At 40.1% G+C, this 18,794-nt stretch overlaps 1 protein-coding gene across 1 annotated transcript in view; it reads left to right on the forward strand.

Annotated features, from left to right (window-relative positions):
• RBP1 (retinol binding protein 1) overlaps window positions 1-15,962 on the forward strand; it is a 50,658-nt gene extending 34,696 nt beyond the window's left edge. Inside the window, exons 3-4 of the mRNA XM_007062472.4 lie at window positions 10,636-10,737; window positions 15,654-15,962. Coding sequence (XP_007062534.2) covers window positions 10,636-10,737; window positions 15,654-15,707 — 156 coding nt within the window. The 3' untranslated portion in view covers window positions 15,708-15,962. The remainder of the gene's footprint in view (window positions 1-10,635; window positions 10,738-15,653) is intronic.
• Window positions 15,963-18,794: the final 2,832 nt, after the last annotated feature.

The raw sequence follows: 18,794 nt of genomic DNA on the forward strand, positions 1-18,794 counted from the left end.
GAGCCCACAAATTCTGGCGAGTTTGTCTTTCAGTAGAGATTTGAGCAAGCCTATAAGGGTATGTGTGTGCAGCAAAGAAAAACCCACGGCTGGCCCGTGCCAGCTGACTCAGGCTCGGGCTGTAGGGCTGTTTCATTCCTGTATAGACTTCTGGGCCCGGGCTGCAGCCCAACTCTGGAACCCTCCCTCCTCGCAGGGTCCTAGAGCCCAGGCTCCAGCCTAAGCATTGAAGTCTACACAGCAATGAAACAGCCCCACAGCCAGAGCCCTGAGCACCCGAGTTGGCTGGCATGGGCCAGCTGTGGGCATCTAGTTGCTGTGCAAACATACCCTAGTTGAACAAACATGTTCCAGAGTCCTATGGTGGCAGATTTCTGTTGCCAGGTGCCAGAATTCAGAGGAGCACCCACAGCAAGAGAGGGACATTGTGGTACACCCTACCAACCTATTTGCTTTGAATTAACTTTTGGTGCTGCAAAGTGAAGCAGAAGACAGGACACCGGGGGCCGGATCATGGTAGCGAGAGTACAAGTGTGAGTGTGGGGGAAAGGATGAAATAAACAGCTCCATTGTGTACATACACAATGTATGTAGATGCTCACCCTGCTCTATCTAGTGTGCTAAAAATAGCAGTGCAGCCTCACGAGTACAATCCTGACTAACTCCTGCGTATACACATGGGAGGCTAGCCCAAGCTGCCACCCATGCCACCACAGCCACCATCCTATATTGAGCATGCTAGCTCGAGCATGTGTGTCTATCCATGCTGGGAAGCCCCTCCCAGCTGCTGTGTAGATCTACCCAACGTGGCTAGGAAGCACAGGCTCAACACACAGATAATGCCGCCAGTGGGATACCTTAATCCTGGCCCCATTCTCCCCTCCGCTCCTGGGAATATTTGTTGCATCCTTTGACAGGGTGGCAGAGGTGCGACTGCCACATACACCCCAGGAAGAAATCTGTCTGAAGAATCCTGAGGATTCACTTTCAATAGGAAGCACCTTTGCAGCCCTTCCAGCACAGGCTCCATCTCTAAGCCACATGCCAGCTCAGTGGTCCACTTTTCCAAACCCAGTGGAAGAGTCTCCAGTAGAATGGAAGACAACTTTCAAGTGCATTTAATTTCTATAGTCAGGTCAAAACGCAATACATTCAGATCCATAGACTAAATGACACAAATGTTTCTATAGGCTGTGCGTGGTCCTTCTGTTCACAGACAGCCAAGCTCTTGGCACCACTTCTTTAGCTACAGTTCCTGCCCACCTGGATCATTTCCAAGCTGAAAGGAGAAACCAAACATTTTAAAATTCTTTGTAGGTGCTGAAAAGCTTTGTATACTTGGGATGAGTCATTTGCGGAAGAAATGTATTTCCCTGCATCAAACTTCAATTTTTCTTGGACTTCTGGCAAGTCTGTCATGAAACTCATTGAACATGTAGTAAGAGCATCTCTTAGGATACAACATTGTCTTACTACTGTAGATCACTTGCATTTTGAGAACCTTGTTGGAAGCCAGTTTTGCATACTTTCTCCAGCACAACACTGGTGCTGTTCAAGAAATTTTATTTGTCTCTGGCTTATCAAGGTTCATGACTGTAAAAAAACAAACAAACAAAAAAAAACCACACACACAGACAGGCAAATAGGAAACATGAAGGAACTGATTTCCTTACACATGGTTCAGGCATCATGTGCTTCAGGTCATCATCTTCTTTTGCTGCGTTTCAGAGCCTGTAGCACTTCAACAGTTTGGGAACCTAATAGCTTTGTTTTCTCAGCATTTCCATAGCGGATTCAGCTTCCTGGATTTCATGTGCAAATCCCAACTGCAGCCGGAAAATAAAAAGTGCACACATTTTTGATTCAGAAGGTCCACTGAGAGAAACTGCATTTTCAGGAGAGCGGGTTGCTTCATGCACTACCAGATGAAACTCTTTGTTACAAAGTAGATAGAATGTCTTGTTGAGCTTAGTTCACTCGTTCAGCTCTAGGCTGTCTTTTTGCTGACATTGTCCTATTCCTGCTTATGGTTCTGAGTCACAGTTTGGGCAACACTTATTATGAGTTTGATGTTCCGTGAGCTTTTGTATATTTATTGAGATATCCTGGATCTCCTGGATTTTTGATTGTCCACCTGCACTCGATATTACTGTATCAGACTTTGCCATCAACTAAATCTCATCCTATGATTCCTGTTGTATGACTAGAGAAGTGTCAGAAGAATGTCCATGTGACACTAACTCATACTATGTCACTTTAATTGTACTCTGTTTTTATTAGCTTGTCTTTGTGTCGCTAGTCCGGTGGTGACTTTATCACCCATGTTGTCTTTTATTTGCAGAGGAGCCATGTCATGGGTTCAGAGGAGGCCTACCATTTCTTATCCTCACCTGAGTCAGTCTTCCATCTCCTGTAACTTGCATTTTTCTCAAACAACTTGTAGATGTAAAGAACGACTATTTTAATGACTACTTCAGTCCCACTGTGTTCACAATTTCTGTGTAGTAGTTGAAATATTGTTAAAATATTGTACAAGGAGGTAGATTAATGGATTGTTTCGGCTAACCTGTCATTGCTGGAGACGTAAATTCAAATTCTGACATAGGTCAAAAGGGAAAGATGAATTTTCTGCTCCATGTTTGATCACATCAGATGATGACCATAATTTTGTTCATTTCAGCAATAAACTGTGGGATTCCTGGTACTGGGTCTGCTCTAAAGCTCTATAGAGAAGAGTGAAAGGGCAGAGGTGCTGCAAACTTTTGTTACCTTAACTAACAAAACACAGAACCTCAATCTAAGCTTTTTTTCCTGATCAAGGCATATTGCCTGTGTTTGTCACTGCAGGGCCTTTGCCCCTAGTTTTCTCAGCTTCAGACACATACCCTTTTTCTACTCTTGGGGTCTGGTCTGGTGAGTCAGCAACAATAACTCTGCATCTCTCTGTAGTGCCCTGGAAGTTTGCGCAGTTTTTCCTTGCAGTGTTCTTGGCTTGCTTTAAATGACACAAAAGGGGCTCATCCTGCAAAGTACTGAGCACCCTCAACTATTAGTGGCTTCATTGAGTAAGATACCAACAGAATCACTGGATTGAGAAGGACTATGTTCGGGAATGTGGCATACAGTCTTGGGTCACTGCAGCCATTTGCTGCATGGCAATATAAAGACACCTCTCTGAGTGGTATTAGGAAGAAAAACAGAAGTGCCTATGCTGTAGTCCCCTAAAGGAAGGGAAATCAATAACACATTTTTGATGAAAGGCAGTAGCTACAATTCACATCTTTAGATGCTACAAGGTGGGATTCTTCTTAAACGTCCATTGTTGTTCTTGATCAGTAAAAAAAATAATTCTTTAATCTTTGAACAATTCATGTTATTGTCTTTTATTCACCAATAAGATATGCCAGCAGGTTTAGATTATGATTAGATTAGGTTAGATTATGCTGCACTGTGCATGTGAGCACATTAGGGATAGTACAGCAGGAAACATTCTGGAAAGCCAGCATCAAAGGCTTTTGCATTTGGGCCACAAAGGGAAAAATACCGTTTTCTGATAAAACAGTTCTGATGAATACTGGAGTAAATCTCAGAAGTCGATATTTGTGACCCCGTGTCAATATGATTTATCACTAAATGTAGGAATTGTGACTGACCTTACTTCCATGAAGACTACACTAGTGTGGTTGCCACTGGAGGAAATGCAAAAGGATAGTCAATAGGTTTGTTTGGTTTTACTGAATGTTCCATTCATAAATTTTCATTGGCCCACACTTGAAGACAATAGTGTTACTGCTGAAATGGGCATGTGTAATGTGTTTTCTGGGCTTTCCTTTTCAGGAAGATGCTGCTGCTTTGGATGCATATTTAAATTACAATGTTCATAACACACAAACAGATGAGGCAATCAATTTTTTTTAGTGAATTAAACACCCAAGCAAAATAAAGACATCTGAAGAAAAGCAGTTTAATTGAGACCATACAGCTCAGCTCATCAAGAATATGTATAATATAAGGCAAAAATGATAAAACAAACCTCAGAGATAGAAGAAGAAAGATTTATTTGCCGTCTGAGCTTTTAAAAGCTTGTGCTTTCTCAGACTTCTCCAGGATACCTATTTGGGGCAGTGGATACAGTACAATCTATTTTGTAGAGTCACCTCACACCTGCTAACTAAAGCACTCAAGTACTGTACAGTTAGAATTAAAAACATTGTAAGTAAATTAATAGTATTTACAACCACCTTCTTGTAACTTGGAAATAGAAAACCCAGAGAGGCTTTAGCACAAAAAGGTAAAAGGAAATGGAGGCAAAATAGAACTATTACAGGTGAATAAGTTGTTGGGGGTAACTTTAAAGATCCCAGTGTCAAATAGAGGCCTAAAATACAAGCAGCTATTGAAGGTTGTGGCTTGTGTGTGGAGAAGGAGCTATGTGATTGTGCACAGACACAGTACTATCAGGAGGACATCACTACTGGTTTCCCTCTAAAATTTCTGTGGATATTGTACCCGCTTTAAGCTGCATTTGACCCACAGAGGTTTAAGTGACTAGTCCAAGGTCACATTGCAGCTAAGTGGCAGAGTCAGAAATATAAGCAAGAAGTCCTGCCTCAGTGCCCAGCTCCCATCACAATACCACTTAATTTCATGCATCCTAACTGATTGTTAATGGATACACTGAAATAACTTTAAGCCCCTTAACAAGCTCTTTTGTCCAGTCTACCCTTTTTTGTGACCTGCAAAAATGGAGTTTAACTAAAGTTTAACAATCAGAAGTGTTGTGCAATTTTCAGGACCGGTGGTATCCCCCAGGTAAGCACATGTTGCTTGCTAGGGAATTCTGTAGGTCTGCAGTGCATAGATCTATAGGTCTTGTCCTTTTTTTTTTTTTTTTTTTTTTTTTTAAAGATGTCAATGTGTTTTGTATTACGTACTGGCTCGCTGTAACAGGAGTTACAGCGAGCCAGTAAGTAATCCTAACAGGCACACAGTGAGACACAATCATCATGCCAAATGCCTGCCAGCCACTGTCATGTGTTTTCTGCCTCAAACTAAAGTCATTACAGACTACACAAATATTCCACTTCAGCACTGTATTCTGTGCCTTAGTTAATGTTTACAATAATTTAAGGGGGTCTTTTCTTTTAAGAGAATGAAAAGTGTAAGGAAGGTTTAAAGGTTTGTTTACTGTTTGAAGTAGAAGCAGCAGCACAAGCAGTTATGAATCTAAAAAGCTACATTACATTTTTGAAATAACTGGGTGTCTCCCAGCCAAGAGTCACTGAAATATTCTAAGTATTGCTGTGATGCTTGGAGTTCCTTCCCCGGACCTGAAGAAGAGCTCTGTGTGGTTCAAAAGCTTGTCTCTCTCACCAACAGAAGTTAGTCCAATAAAAGATATTACCTCACCCACCTTGTCTCTCTAAAATACTCTTCTTCTTTGTATAACTAATTAGTTTATAGTGGAAAAGAACTGTTTTATCTTCCAATGTAAACCCCAGCAGGGTACTTCCATAGCTTCCTTCTGAATGTCTGAATCATAGACATAGAGCCTTTTCCCAGCATGTTTAATCTAAGATTTAAATGTTTTAGAAGTTGTGTAATGCACTCCAGTAATATAGTAATATTATGGTGATTAAAGTGCCGTGTTTGTGCTGAAGTAAAACTGTTTATACCCTTTGGATGTTTTTTTTTAATGTCTCCTATATTATTTCCCTGTAATATGCCCTATTCATGGGAAGGATGTCAAACTGGCAGAAATGGAAACTGAAATATTCACTTTATCCTCCAGGCAGTGTAAGATTTTCAAGGAAACAAGGAATCCCAGGCTTCAGTGAATTGTTATTAATTTATGACATCAAGATTTTAACAGATGAACCTGGATTAAAATTTTTCACTCAGAGACCCAAACTCTATCTCCACATCTCTCTCTCTCTCTCTCTTGCCTATTTCCTCTTGAGTCTTAGTTGTCTGTTAGATGTATGTGGTGTCCAGCAGATGGCATTATGCAACAGGCAGCAGCGCTGCAAGCTTTCTTCTTGCTTGTCCGTATGGTGGGTAATGTGCTCTACAGGGGAGAGATTTCTAAAGTGCATCTCTTGGTATTGAAACCTCCCCCTCAATTACTGGAAGCGGATCACATCCACCCTGACTAAATTGGCCTTCAGCACTGGTTCTCCACCTCTAAGGTAACTCAATTCTCTTCATGTGCCAATATATATTTATGCCCATATCTGTAATTTTCACTCCATGCAGCTGAAGAAGTGGGTTTTTTTACCCACAACAGCTTATGCCCAAATAAATGTTAGTCTTTAAGGTGCCCCTGGACTCCTCATGGTTTTTGTAGCTAATCTGGTCACATCTCATGGAAAATAGAAATAGATCTCTTCTGTTCCAAAAATATTGCCCTATTTCCACTAGCTCTCAGTAGTACTTTCTCAGTTGCTTTTTTTTTTTATCAGCCATTAGAGTTTGAGCTAAAGGGAAAACCCCCAATGATAAAATACTACTGATTAAGATTAATTCTCCTGACATACCAATTTCTGCTACCTCTGGAACAAAGATGAGGAGAACACTGTGTTCTTCTCTAATAGGTTCTGTTCTCTTTGAATCCTGTAGGAAAATGAGCACAACGTAAGGTCAGAAAAGATTTGATTTGCTTGCACCATTCAAGTGTGTATGTATATCCATGCATCCAAAGAGAAGGCAAAAAAGACTATTGGGAATTCTAGGTAATAAAACTGCAGAATTAATGCAATCTCTTGCCTTGTGCCTCTGGGGGGTCATGCTAAATCACTTAAAGGAATGTCTAACCTTGATTGGTAAAAAGGAACATAAAAACATTGCATTTTTTCTGAGCTCAGACAGCATTTTAATCACCTTAGAAAGCTGAGGGGGGGAATAAAGTTGTCTCCCTGTGCTGCTAGAAAGATTTCTTTATTTTCCCCAGCTGAACTAGACTAGAGAGGAGTTATCAGACCTCTTACAAGTTAGACAAAGATCCATAAAGTTTATTATTGTTGATATGAGCATTGGATGAACATAACCCGATTCTGATCTCACACTGGCTTTACACCTACGTAATGCAACTGATTTAAATGGAGTTATTCCTGGTAAACATCAGTGTAAGATCAGAATAGAATCAGGCCCAGTGTGTGCTGCTTTGTGTCTTATGATTTACATTATCTGTGCAAACTATATGTAGTGAATTATTTACTACATACATTTAGCTTTTTTTTGTGTCCATAAGTTATCTTCACATGGGGGGGTCCATTTTTACAGATTTTTTTCATTATTCAGAGTTGTTTGACAGCTTTATATGAATTTATTTCAGACTATGAATTGTTGACACATTATTCACTTTGATTAGTTGCTATTGGTTGCCTAAGTCACCAACTATTGTTTACACTTTGGGATTGGATGACTGAAGAATTTATAAACAGATAAAAAGGAATCAAATAAATTTTAAGACGGATATATTCACCCTCCTGGCAAAAACCATGGCACCAAACGCATTTTTCACCAGTATGTTTGAGACTTACCTAATTTGTGAATAAAAACCAAAAACAAATCAATGGTTCAATATTCATAGGAATGAATATAAAGTACTGTGAATGCCACAAAAGTGAATTTACAGGCTTTATTAGAACAAATATTTGGAAACTTATTTTTTGCCATATTTGTCCAGTTTTAACTAATATTCATAGGTACTTGTTCTACAATTAGCTTTCATTGGGACCACTCCCGTTCCACTTGCAGTCAGTAGAAAATGCTCCGCTTGACTTATTGGGGAAGGACCGAGCCTTTTATTTGTAAATGTTTCTTTCACTGAAGTGATTTTTCTATGCTGTATTCAGCATTACAGGCCAAACAGGCTTTAAGTTTCACTGTGGCTGTGTTTGGCAAAACACAGTTATCGGGTCAGTTCCGTTCCCCGCTACCCACTATGCAATGAGAAGAATGCACTTCACTCAGTTCTCTAGGAAGGTGAGTGTGCCAGATCCTCAGCCAGTGTAAACCAGGTTAGCTTCAGAGTCAAGCTCAGTAATGTGAATGAATATTTCTTCTGTTTTGAAATTACCCCCCTCCCCTCTCCACACACACTCTTTGAATGCCTTGATATTGACCTTCTCTAATTTTTCTTTTTTATAGAATATTTATGGCCTTTATATTTATGTAGATAATTAAGGTGCAGATCTTGCCCTCAGTTTATGCAGCCCCATTGTCCTCCCCCTTTGTCACTTAATCTTGTTCATCACAAACTGCTTTTGATTAGTTCCAATACAATTTGATTAGTTTCTTCTATGGTACAAAGACTCCTGAAAATCTGCAAAAGTCAAGGTACGTAGTTAAAAATAATAATGGGAGGTTGTTGATGCTTTTTCCTTAACAAGTGTCCCTTGAGTATGTCCTGTATATTCACCAACATTTCTTAAACATCTTGCTTTAATCATTTCCATTAGTATATTTCATGAGCCCGCATAGCCTTCCTACTCTTCATTTACTAGTGCGTATGGGGGTGGATAGAACAATATTGCTGATTGCCATGGCAGCATTGTGCCTATCTGCAGCTATCATTAATTCTTAATGGAAGGGTTCAGGCCGTGAGGAACCCACCAGTAAAGGAAGCCAACTTAATCTTTAATGGAAATTGGTTTTAAAATAGACGTTGCAAAAAGAGACAAATGAAAACTAGTGTTACGCTTGTGAATCTCATGAATGGCTAGAACATCTACATCTTAGAAGTTCGAATTTTCTAACTGGCCATTTTAACCCTTTGTGACTTATTTCACAATAATTTTATCCATATCTTCTCCTGTCAGATGAATATGCTGAACATGTTGTGATCAGTAGTCCTTCATGTAGTAAGGTATTAAGACAGTAAAATGTAGGTGGTTCTTTATGAATGTGATTTGCTGCTGAGTTTATTTTAGAGGGAAAGACCAAAACATTTCTGAATGCATTGTAAAAAATGGAGAGACTTTTAGCAAGGACAGTTGAATAGTTTGTCTTCAGAGACTCCATATGACTGACAGTGCCTCGCTTACAATTATTTACCCTGGCAATCTTTCTCATGATTCATTTTCTATGCTTGTTTAGTCGGAAGCTTCCCCTGGGATTTATAGATGGTGGCTATCATAGTTATCATTTGAGAATTAATTGTTTGTAACATACACATCCTCAAAAAAGAATAGGGATGAGTAGTACTTAAGCCCTATTCAGTGTTCAACTCCTGAGCATGACAAATGTAGGCTGACTTCTTTTTAAAAAAAAGCAAGGTGGAGACAAGTGAATTTCCATAATGTCTGTAGAATTAAACCTTTTCTCCATTTTTGACTGCTCACAGAGGCAATGTCTTCAAGGCTTTCAAGATCTGCACAGTAATTCCTTACTTTTTTATTCCTTGGACTCAGTTCTCCACTCTGTTACACTGGTTTAAAACCAGTATTATTCTACCAGTGCTCAGGGTAACACTGGAGTAAAACTAGTGTAATGGAGCCAAAAATCAGGTCCTTTTTGTTTTTATATCACAAAACAATATTTCATTTCAATCCATCGTACATTGTTACAAGAAAAAAATCTAGTTGTTGCTTTTAAAGATAAATAAGCTGTACTGCCTTAGGGCCTGATCCTGCAAATGCTTACACATGTGAGTTGTTTTACTCATGGGAGAAGTCCCATTGAACTACTCAGGTAGTCATGTATAAATGTTTACAGAATTATGCCCAACCCAGCACAACCACTGGGACTTACACCCTTTCTTAAAGTTAAGGGCATGTTTGAGTGCTTTGCTAAATAAGAAAGGGTTGCTGAGCCAGGGCCTAAAAAGTTATTTAATAAAACCAAAAACGTAATGAAGGAAATCTGCCATAGTTTCAGCATCTCCATAACGAAAGAAGGGTCTGCCAGGCAGAGATGCTACTTCCACAGAAAGTCCTGATTGATGATGTCGGACAGCCTGGGACATGAACTGCAGCTCAGCATTTGGATGCACAGGAAAGGCCTAGACAGTTATTGTTAGGTACAGCCGATTATTATTTTAAGGCAGGGTGTAGTTGGCCCCAGGCATGTGTAGGATCTGAAGGAAGGATTGGGGAGGCCACCTAATGATGGGAAACGTAACTTTTAGAAGGTCAAAATTTCAGGCCCTTTTGGAAACATACTACTAGTCTGAGCACCAATGGAAAGAGTGCATGTGTGTATAAAAAAGGGAGAGCGGTCATACATGTGAATTAAGGCAGATTTTCTCCTGACCTCGAGGGTCAGCATTTGTGAAGAAATCATGTAGAGTGCTTACATTACCAAAAAATCATAGATCTGACTATACCACATGGATTCTTACAACAACTTTAAGAGTCTCCTGCTTTTCTGGTGTATTGAGACACCCAGCTTCATTTCCTGTGGCTCAGACTTTGCCATCAAACTACATTTAATTGTTCTTTTTAATGACTTCAAGAAGTTTAAAAAAAAGTGTGTGTGAGATATACTTTTCTCTTCTGAGTAATGTGATAGTGTGATTAAAATATCTATTGTATTACACTGAAGCTTTCCTTTAAGGAAATTGACTCCACCTAAGTGTAATAGATGCAACTGAATGCCATAATAATGCTGAATAACATGTATATATTTTGCTAGACTAACGTGAGTTGGGATGGAGATAAACTTCTTTGCGTACAGAAAGGAGAAAAAGAAGGCCGTGGTTGGACCCAGTGGATCGAAGGAGATGAAATGCACCTGGTATGGTCATGTAACATGTTTTAGATGCCATAATTTTTTCTCTTATTTATTCAAATGGTGAAAGTAACAGCACACAGCTTGCCGCACATTATCTTGGCTTACTGTGGAGTAATTAAACATTGGTGTTGTATTTGACTTGCTTGTAAAGCAATAATTTCATGCCGGGCCATTATTCTCTCATGCCCCTTCTGCAAAGAGCAATGTTCTAAATTCAGGCAATCTTTGTGTTAACTGTTTGTTCCCAGATCTATCCATTTAAATTGTGTGCACAGAGGAAGACATGTCATAGAAATATCCTTCCTGCACTCAGTGATATAAACAGTATGGGGACTGAAAAAATTCTGTATCTAGCAGCATAAGCCAGAGGGAGAAAAAAATACCATTGTTCTTTTTAAATATGGGCCAGAATGAATGCTGGCTTAGAAAATAAAGAGAGCAGTTTTGTTTGTAAAACGCCATGCTCTTTCTGACTGTTGTCTCTATATTTTCTAGTTAACAGCAATTAACATAAGTTTATAACATTTTTTTCTAGATAGAGGTTCATAACATCCTCTTTGAGGCTTACCTGATGTGGTAAAATGTTCTTTTCCCACTGAAGGAAGCAAATCAGATCTCTAGTCCCACTCACCGTTCAATTCATGCAGCACCTAGGAGTTTTCTGTTTAGAATGCTGAATCCCTGTCTCCAGATCAGTAGCACAATGCCATCAGAGATCTCTGCAACAGCACCCAGAGCCAAGTGAATGCCACTTTACTGCATAGAAGGGTCTGCGAAAGGTTAGGAGGGAAGGAGGCCCAGAAACACATTTTTTTTCCCCCACACACTGCCTAATGCCTTTGTGTATGACCTCCATGTATGATACTATGGCCCCATTGAAGCCAATGGTAAAACTCCCACTGACTTCAGTGGGGTCAAGATTTCACCCACACATGTATTTTTCACAGTCAGTATAGCCTCATTGTCCCCAGTTTTAAATCACCTGGCACACTGGCCTTGAGCTACCATCATTGCATCAAGAAATAATGGATAGGAATCCCCTTTGAGCCTGCTAATCCTGCTTCTGAATCAATCTGTGTGATAGCTCCTTCGTTCATTCGTTCCCTCTGGGGAGCTGAACACGTGCTGTCTCAGTAATGCTCCCAAACCTTGCTGAGGAGAGAAGTTAATGAGGGGGGTCAAAAGTCAAAGCTGGATCTCCCACTGACATTGCAGAGCACTTATCACAGGGAAAAGCAGCCAGTTCTTTTTAAAAACCATTTCTTCTAATTGCTCTGTAGCCTTTGCTAGTTTGTTCTGTAACTAGGGTGACCAGATGTCCCAATTTATAGGGACAGTCCCGCTTTTGGGGTCTTTTTCTTATATAGGCTCATACTGCCCCCCACCCCGTCCCGATTTTTCACGTCTATCTGTAACACATATCTTTACATGTGTTGTTGTTGTCCAGGTCCCCATTCCTACATATGTCTGGCATATTCAGGCTCCAGGCAGGGGAAGTCTGCTAGGAGCCATGGAGAAAGTAATCCTTGTCACAATGGCAGCACAGATGTGGAGTCCCGCTATGTTTAACTTTAAGGACATGTATTTCTCCATCCCTTTTCAGCAAAGCAATTACATACGTGCTTAAGTGCCATTGACTTTTCAGCATCCAGACCTGCTGCTTCAAGGGCTCTCTGGGCCACTGGGAGGGTTCCTATTCAAGCAGACACATAACCAACATTGCAATTTCCATCTCAGCATGACATGTACCAAATCACACTCTTTTGTACCAGCCAAGTACTGACACTGCTGTATATAAAATACTCTGGATGGAGAAAGTCTCTAAATTGCTTTAATGCCCAGCCTTTTCTGATGTACATTTTGTCACTTCTTGTATGTTTCACTAACTCAAAAAGGCATCTTCAGTCCCATTGGAATCCTCATTGTGGTCTCCTCTCCTTTGACCTTATTTAAAACTTGTGAAACTTTTAAATAATTGAGATCTTCAGGTCTCTGTCATTCTGAGAGCCCTTTGGTGCCAAGGCAAATTACCATAAACATATTTTATGATACTTCAATAATTATTTTATGATCCTATTGAACTTTACACAATGATCTAAATATTTATTTAAACATTTGCACAGTTTTATAATATATTGAGTGTTATGCCTTGGAGTTTAGTAGTTTCCCACCAGATGCTTGCACCCTGCTAGTTCTCCTGGTCTGAATTTTGTAGTATGATGGTCTTCTTTTTCTTTCTTTTTTTTCTCCCCTTCCTTCCTCAAATTCTGTTTCACTACAGTGACTTAAAACAGGCACTTATCTGGCCATTCTCCAGTTCCTTCTGAATTTTATAGCCTTTTTCTTTTGTATTGACTGCCTCTCACAATTTGTGGTGTTTTTTTAATCAGTAGGTTTCATAACTTTACTGCATGTTCCTTCTTCCAGATTGATATATCAGAGTGAACAAAATTGGTTCTAATACCAATCCTTGTAGAACTCTACTAGTTGTTTCCATTCATCCTGAACTGTGTCCTCTTACTAGTACCTTTGAAATCCAGCCATCCATTCAAGTAGCTCAGCCCAGTAATATACTTACTGTCCTAGATTAGTCTTTTGTGTGATACTATATCAAAATTTTTCCTTTAGTCCTAGCAAACTATGTTCATGGCTTCCCTGTCAATTTTGTCTCACGCCCTGAAAACGTTCAGTAAGACATTTTCAAAAATTTTCTCCAAGTTAGGTCTCTAAGTTAAGTTAAGTCAGAAATGTCTAAGTTCAGCCCTTTCCTATCCCTCAGGAGGTTTTCTCAATACTGTCCCCACCGCTGAAGTAAAGTTTGTGAAGCTGTAATTGGCTGGATCTTTTCCAGAACACCACCTACAGTGGCTCTCATTTTTCAATGACCATGTACCACCTTGTGGTATTTATCTTTATTGCCGTATTTCCTATATTTAATGTGGAAAATACTGCAAATAGCATAGTAAATGTAACTACTGCTTATGGGAGATGTCCAGTTTTTAATGATATCCTCTCCATCTCTCTTGCTACATCCTTGATGATTCTGGAACAGATCCTCTTTGCTTGTTCTGTGTCTTAGGTCCCAGTCTTGCAAGCTCTTGTGCCTGGGTAGAGCTCTGTGCGGGAATAAGAGTCTACCTATGCAGAGCAGCTTGCAGGATTGGAACCTTAGTCTTCGGGGTGAAATCCTGGTCCTGTTGAAGTCAGTAACAAAACTCCCATTCTCTTCAGTGGAGTCAGGATTTCACTCCAGATGTTTAATGTCTTAATTATCTGTTCAGACTTTATCTTGATTTTCTTCAGTAGTGGTTTCCTTCCTAACCAATGTTCCTTTGCGAACACTTGAGCCAAACCAATTATCATCCCCATTTTTCAGAGGCACCAGTGTCTCTTTTATTTTACTTTATGTTCCTTGTGTACTTGAAGGCTTTTTTATCTGTTTCTCTTTTCCTCTATCTACAGTATTTAAATAATTGTTGAGTTAGATAGAAGCTTCCTTTTCCTTCGTTTGTTTGTCTAATCATTTTATATGATTTCTATATACCTTCCTTTTAACTGCAGTCCTATTTTGTACATGCCTTTCTTTCTTGATCATTTTCTGCTCTCTTTCCTTCACCCTCATTGGTCTTTTGTATTCCAGCAATATCCATTGCTAGATCATGGGCATTTATTAATTTATTTTTGAACACATTACATTTCCTCTTCTTTTGTTTTATCATATTGATTTAATTTCTTGCGTTCTTTCTAAGTTTGCTCAAGTAAAATCAATGAGCAGATCTGAAAAAGTAAGTGGTGGCTGTTTCCTAATCTCTGCCCATTTGTGACCCCAAAATGAGGAGCTACTTGCAGCATATTGTGCAGATTTTCATAAAATGATTGTTCTTTTTTGGGTGCTTTGATGAGCAACAAAAGTGTTATTGTGATCTTATTTGGCTTCAGCATGAACATTCGTTAAGATAAACAATGTTCCATACTTCTCTCAGAGCTGTTCTCTCAAGATGGGTACACGCTGAAGTAGATATCACTGCATCAGTTTACATGCTGCAGTTCACACTGTGAAGTTTATCTCTGCAGCCTCTACTAGCAACTGAATTATTTTTTAAAAAGTCTTAGATTATGAAACGCAACATGGCAGCCAGCAGACAAAAGTGCTGGCTATCCAACCAAGCATGCTCCACTCAAATCCAGCCTTTGGGTAAAATCCTCTGTCCTACAGAGCACTGCAAAATGCACTGGATCACTTCTAAATTGCTTCTTCTCTGCCCTGTCAGTTCTCCATTACCAATTATCTTCATGGAGCTATCCAAACATAAATTAGGGATTGCACCCTTCTTGGTTCCCTCTTTTACATAATGTGTAATGAAACAGAAAAGTACCAGGTCCACTCACTGTTCAATATACTTCTTCCAGCTAATTTGTCAGAATCTGAGGCAATTTTTCAGCGGCCTTCTGTTTTTGGCACTTGCAACTGGTTACCCATGCATCAGTGAGGACACAGTCCTTATGCAGATGCAAAAACTTATTTTTGCACATGTAGCTTGGGTACTATTCAATTTGCATATGCAGATATGCTGCTTGTATGCCCACAATGGATAAATGTCCATTTTGATGTGTGCAAAAAGTAACATGTGCAAAAGTGAGAATCCTTACAACAGTGGAATCCTAGGCTGGATATTTGGCCCTTGTACTAATTTTTAGCTTTTTTCTTTCCACAGTTCTATCCAATTTCAGTTATTGTTGCTGCATCATCATACATTCCTATTATCAAATTACTCTAACACTTGTTCCTTAATTTGAATCCACTGTAATTGTCCATCTAATATTTGACTTAACCGTATAAGTAGGTGTTTTAGAAACTGACATTTACACAGTACATCCATGTGTGTAAGTCACACTTATGACTCATATTTTCCTTTCAGGAAATCAGAGTAGGCGGTGTCAAATGTAAACAAGTCTTCAAGAAGGTACAGTGAACCTAACCTGCCCATTGCTGATACAGAGATGAAGAAGAACAGAATAGAATGTATGGACTTGCTACCAAAGCGCCACCTGCTCTTAGTGCCCAAGTATATCCTTAAATCTAGCGAGCAGACCCCCGTGAACATCTGTGCACATGAAATTAGAACTGTATAGTGCTGTCTTTGCAAAAAGGATTTTTTTAAAGAAATCATTCTAACTAAACACAATCATTTTTAGAAATGCTAATTAAAGATACTGAAAATCATAAATCACTGTGTGTGCCTTACTTTATGGTAGATCTAAGTCTAAAGTAGTTTAATATAAGCGAGTTCGAGGGTTTTAAAGTATTGTTATTGCTGTTTCTCATTTACACTAAGGCCACTTTACGTTGCAGTAGTCATGTGAAGCATCCTTAAGGTGGACTTTCTTTGTAAGATCTTGTGGTGGGGTGTAAACCACATAGATAAACAAAGGGGTTAGCAGGAGTCAGACCTCAAATTAGTCCACCTGGCTGTAACTGGAGGGTGTCTCAGGCTTGGGGAGGAGCTGGGTGGTCTTCTGATGGAAGGAAGTGAAAATTACTGGGGAGAAGGTCCAGGAGAGAGACCCAGGACAGAAAGGCCCGGGAGGCAGAGGGAAGAAACCACAGGGAAACTAGCCTCAGGGGTAAGCCCTGGGAAAGGGTCTACATTCTAGAGAAGTAGCCCTGGGGGTTAGTTTTCCACAACAGGAATGGAGCTGCAGAGAACCTGGAAAGATTGAAAGCTCAAACCCAGATAGATGAAGGTTGCTTTAGCAGTGGTTGGGGCTTCCTGAGTTCTGTTGGGAAGAAGTCTGGAACCCCACCCCCAGCCCTGGAAAAAAAGAATGGGACTACAGAGGAGTCCAGGACAGATGGAAGATGCCATGTTGATAATTAGAGTTGTGTGGGACATTCATACCCGAGAAAGGGTGAGACTTTAAAGTGACCTGGCAAGAGGATTGAGTAATGAGAAGATGTAGACCACTGCAGGGGCAGAGGGACAACTGGCAGAGGACGGCACAGGAGAAGTCCCTACCACAAAGGGACTTTGCCTCTAGCTGGTGAGTCCCTCTTTGACAGCTCCCTTTTCAGTGCTGGAGATTGTAAAGGGCCATTCGTGTAAATGTGGATCAGATCCAAAGTATTTTGTTGTTTTAAAAAAACCCCAAAGATTGAAGTCCTGACTCCACTGAAGTCAATGGCAGTTTTGCTATTGTCTTCAGTGGAGCAGGATTTCACCTGAACTGTTGTAATAGAAGAGAGATTGTAGTTTCTGAAGTTAAGCAATGTTGTGGACCAAGAGTCAGCAAAAATAGTACTTAAAGCTTGTGACCAAGGGCCAATCCCTTTTTAGGGGTATTATCCAAGGCTTTGCACATTGATTTTGTTTCTTATTTCAAAGAGGCTAGCAGGTAAGTAGATAAAACTACAAGGAAGTTTTTACTGTGGCTGCTAGAAATTGTGCATAATAATCTCCTGCCGTGTAGAAGATTTAATGCACAGGTAGTATTTGTAACTTTAATTGACATACCAGAATATACATGTTCTTGTGCTGAGGGAGGAGTAGAGCACAGCATCAATCTGACAGTGATTAAATCTGTTTAAAAATAAGCATATTAAAAGTAATTGAAAACTTATTTCATTGTTGGAACATCAATCAATGTACTGAAATGCTATAGTATAGCGTTTCTCAAAGAGGGGGTCCATTGGCCCTACTGATCAACTACTCACCCCGTCCCTCAACTCCTCCCACTCCTTCCCAGTGCCTCCTGCATGCCTGGAAACAGCTGTTCAGCCACGTGCAGGAGGTGTTCAGAGGAGCGGGATGAGGCGTGCTCGGGGGAGAGGGCGGAAAGAGGCAGGGAAGAGGAGGGCCACGGGTGAAAAGGGAGTGGGAAAAGGTGGTAGGGTGGGGTGGAGCTTTGGGGGAAAGGATGGAATGGGGGCAGGGACTGAGCGGGGGGCTCAGCAAAAAATTTTAAATCAAAAGGGGGGTCCTCAGGTTGCTAAAGTTTAAGAACCACTGCTATAGTAAATTAGACCCAAGTGGGCAAGGTGCTAAGCATTATCAATTCCCATTTAATTCAGTGAAAGTTGAGGGCCCTTGGCACATTAAGCATCAGACCTGTAGTACCTGATATATAGCACTAAGTGTTCTTTACACAAAAACTACTGTTATGAGCTGTTTTCACGGGACCAACCAAGGATAGACCTGAGATAAATAATAGATGTGAAACATCTTGCATATTTGCACTGAAATGGGCTGTTTACATTCCCACTTTCTGAGCTCCCGCTCGTAATTTATTTTATCACTGCTGGCCTGTAATAGCTATGAATATAGAAATGCAGCACAGATAATCAACTGTTTATGTAATTCTCTAGCCATAACTATAGCGCCATGATATGGAAGTTAAATAGTAGACAGGTTGTAATGTGTACATGACATGGTCATGTCATTCTACTGTACATTAAAATCTACCCACTCAAGTTGTCCTATGTATCTGTGAAATTAACAAAGGGGCATGATGAAATACCCCCTTTGCATGTAACTTTTTATGGAGGTTTTTTTGTGTGTGATTTAGGTCTCTGTATGAAAAGTTACAAATTCAGTGTGATATTTCTACTTTAGTCCTCTGTGGTTATTTAATGGCAATGCACGTGCTTAGGTTTTGGGAGTGATATTTAGACTCCTACTCACTGGGCTTGTGGGCTTTAGACATGTAGAGAAAATGGGTTCACACACTGCGGAGAGGGTGTTAATTGTCTGTCTCCTTTGGTTTCTATATTTTGCCATCACTGCAGTATCTGAATCCCTAAAGAGTTGTGTCATTCTTTTAGCATCCCTACTAGCTGATACATGGAATGGTCGTGCCACATGTTCTGTCTTTCCTCTAAAATGGAGGTAGGACAATGCAAAGATGGCTGAAAGTGAATGGAGTACAGGCATTCTATAATGAAACGGGAGAGGGGAAACTCAAAAATCTGGTTAATCTCCTGGTCAGCATCTGGTTCTGTTCAAGGAGAGCCCTTGCTCAGTTGTTTAAAATTATCCATTAGAAAATGGTCAACATCACCTCAG

This window comes from Chelonia mydas, chromosome 9, assembly GCF_015237465.2.
Source record: "Chelonia mydas isolate rCheMyd1 chromosome 9, rCheMyd1.pri.v2, whole genome shotgun sequence".
In the NCBI taxonomy this organism is placed as follows: Eukaryota; Metazoa; Chordata; order Testudines; family Cheloniidae; genus Chelonia; species Chelonia mydas.